This window comes from Mirounga leonina, unplaced genomic scaffold (genome assembly GCF_011800145.1).
Source record: "Mirounga leonina isolate KUSES-001 unplaced genomic scaffold, KU_Mleo_1.0 Mir_150, whole genome shotgun sequence".
NCBI classification, from domain to species: domain Eukaryota; kingdom Metazoa; phylum Chordata; class Mammalia; order Carnivora; family Phocidae; genus Mirounga; species Mirounga leonina.
Window position 1 is genome coordinate 22,373,893 of NW_023270374.1, and position 3,311 is coordinate 22,377,203.

The window sequence follows — 3,311 nt, forward strand, 5'->3', positions numbered from 1 at the left end:
TCCCACGGCCAGGGCCTCGCCTGAGCAGACAGTGAACTTCACCTGCAACTCCCATGGCTTCTCCCCCAGAAGCATCACCCTGAGATGGTTCAAAAACGGGAATGAGCTGGCAGCCTCCCAGACCACCGTGGACCCAGAGGGAAACAGCACTTCCTACAGCGTCTCCAGCACAACCAGGCTGGTGCTGGCCCCGGGGGACGTTCGCTCCCAGGTCATCTGCGAGGTGACCCACGTGACCCTGCAGGGTCCTCCTCTTCGTGGGACTGCCAACTTGTCTGAGGTCCTCCGAGGTAGATGCCCCTCACCCCCAGCCCAAGCCCGGGGCTGGCCCCCAAGTCTCCGAGCCTGCCCCTCGCCCCACTCTCTGCCCCAGGCGGTCCATTGCCTGGAGTCTGACTCCCGACAGACCCTCCCAGTCACCCTGCACCTAGGTGTACGGTCCCCTCCTATGGTTTTTCATGGCAGCTGGGGGGTGAACACTTATCATGTGCCAAGCACTGTGCTGGGTAGGTCATTTAATTTACCATAGCAATTCCAATTATTGAGCACCTGCTGTAATCCACGCCACCGTGTGCTTGGTGATGTCATTTATTTTGCTGATTATTCTATTCCGGCTGCATGCCACGGGCTGAGGATCTTGATTTCACTCATTCTTATGCTAATAGGAGCTACCAGTCCTTGAGCACCTACTGTATGCTGGGCACTGTGCTTAGGGATTTCATTCATATGCAAAGGCTACCATCAGTGTTTGAGCACCAGCTGCATGCCTAGCCCTGTTCTGGGTGATTCCCTTGCTGTGTGGGGGGAGCTAAGTTCTCGAGCCCCTCCCCCGTGATCTGTCTGTTCCATGAGGTCAGAGCTTCTGCTCTGTGCTCTTTCAGTTCCGCCCACCTTGGAGGTTTCCCAGGAACCTGTGGCAGGGGAGCAGGTGAAGGTCACTTGCCAAGTGAAGAAGTTTTACCCCCAGCGCCTACAGCTGACCTGGCTGGAGAACGGAAACATGTCCCGAACAGAAACGGCCTCGACGGCCTCGACGGCCTCAAACCTCATAGAGAACAAGGATGGGACGTTTAACTGGACGAGCTGGCTCCTGGTGAACTCATCCGCCCACAGGGAAGATGTGGTGTTCACCTGCCAGGTGCAGCATGACCGGCAGCCTGCGGTCACCAAAAACCATACCCTTGTGGCCTCTGCCCCCCAGAAGGACCAGGGTGAGACCTCAGTGATCCTGTTCCTAGCATCCTGCCCCTGCTCCCTCACCTGACAGTGATAAGTCACCACGTCTGGCCAGCCACCCCCTCCTCCTGTTCTTTCTCACCTGAGCATGGTCTCTATCCCTTCTAGATCTTTCCATCCTCACCCCAGCAAATGTACGTACATGCCACTCTGAAATTCTGGAAGGGATCCTGAGGACCTAGAGTTTTGAGTCTTGACCAGTCTCCCGGGTGACTGTGTGTGGTCACACCTGGGGTCTCCTTTCTCCCCTTATTTGTGACAACAGACTGGCGATATTCATGATCATTCCCAGCACACTTACTTTATGCCAATTCCAGTTCATTGCAGGTCTCCCTTCCTGCTTAACCAACCCTGTGACCTGGAATTTTACAGAAGGGACTCAGGGAGCAATGAGGGACAGATGGTGATGATATCCTGCCCTTAGGCCAGCTGCTGAGCTAAGCTAGTCTAGGGAAACTTGAGTCCCTGAAGACGGACCAGCAACCTGTACAAAAAAAACAAAAACAAACAAACAAAAAAAGCATGTGTTAATTATAGCAGCAGGGCATTGTCCCAAGGAACTATGGAGTCCCCTTTCTACAACCCAAACATTCCTTATTTCTCTCTCATGTAACATCAGGAGGAGGTTGAGCCAGGTTTCCAGCAGTCTTTGTTCCAGAAGTTCTTTCAAAGGCCCATGTTCTTCCTAACATGCCCTATGACATTGTCCTCATGGCTGGGTCAACACTGGGTCAAAGAGTGTTCCTGTCCCTGCTGGCTGGGACAACAGAGAGGGGAAGGCGAAAATGAAGGATTTCTCTTAAAACCAGGGGTATGTAGAAGTTGCATAGTTGTGTCTAATAATGGCTTAGTCATGGATGCACTTCCAGTTTCAAATGGAGTCGACAATTGTGTGGTCATGTGATTAATGACATTATTTTTTCTATAAAACCAATACTATCACACTCGTAGTAAAATTAATAATAATTCCTAACATCATCTAAAATGGAGTATAGATTCCAATTTTTCAAAGCTGCTTCTATTAACTTTATTTTGTGGACCTAACTTGGTTTTAATTCACCTGTAAGTGCTTAAAAGAATTTTCCTGTGAAACATCTGCATCTCCACCATTCTTTCTTTTGATTTGGAAAGAATCTGAACAGCTAGGGCTACTCAAATTCTTCAATTCATGTTGGATGCCTGTGGTAAGCTGTGCTTTTGAGAAATTTGGTCCTTTTTCTCTGAATTGTCAAATCTCTGCACATAGAGATGCTCATAATATTACCTGGTTATCCTTCTGATGTCTGTAGGGTGTTCAGTGATATCCCATTTCATTCCTGATTTTGCAAATGTGCCAATTCTCATTTTTTTCATCGTCACAACTGCTAGAAGTTTCTCAAATTTATCAATCTTTTCAAAGAACCCACTTTTGTTTCAGTGATTTTCTCTATTGTTTGTTTTTAATTTCTGCGCTTTTTCTCCTCTTTTTTTATTTCCTTCTGCTTCCTTTGGGTTTATTTTTCTCCTCTTCACTTTTTGAAATGGGAACAAAGGTTATTGAATCTACACTTTTCTTTGTTCAAATGCCATGACTGGGCCTCCTTCTGTGCTTGGGGAGTCAGGAGTGTGGAGCCAGGATACCTGGTGTGTGTTCTTCCTCCAGTTTGGAAGCATCTAGCCCACCTGCCTTCCTCTTCCATCTGAAAGATTCCTCCATGCTTGGACCGCATGTGATTTCCAGGGGGCAGGCTTGTTCTGAGCCAGGAGAGCAGGAAGAGATGAGTCTACACATTCTCCTATGGACCAGTTTGGGTTTGGTGTTCAGTCTTTGGTCTTTCACTGGGGCTCAGGCCATAGCCATTACTTCTGGTGCTTCCAGGATGTCTGAACTAGGAATCTTCCAGTGTGCTAAGGCTGAGAATAGATTTTAGGGTTGTCTGGGTTGGCAGCTGGAGTTATGTGCAGGATGCCTATGGGATCCTGCTGTGCCAGGATGCCACAGCCTCCCCTGGGCATCCCAGGGCTCCAACCACTGCCATCCCTTCTGGATCCAGTGGGTCTGGCATAATGATGCATATCTTTTTCTACATGTCTAT

General features: G+C 49.0%; 1 protein-coding gene across 1 annotated transcript in view; it reads left to right on the forward strand.

Annotated features, from left to right (window-relative positions):
- Window position 1: 1 nt before the first annotated feature.
- The window catches only part of LOC118011607 (signal-regulatory protein beta-1-like), a gene marked incomplete at its 5' end in the record, with an annotated part of 7,179 nt that continues 3,869 nt past the window's right edge, over window positions 2-3,311 (forward strand). Inside the window, 2 exons of the mRNA XM_035006528.1 lie at window positions 2-290; window positions 882-1,211. Coding sequence (XP_034862419.1) covers window positions 2-290; window positions 882-1,211 — 619 coding nt within the window. The remainder of the gene's footprint in view (window positions 291-881; window positions 1,212-3,311) is intronic.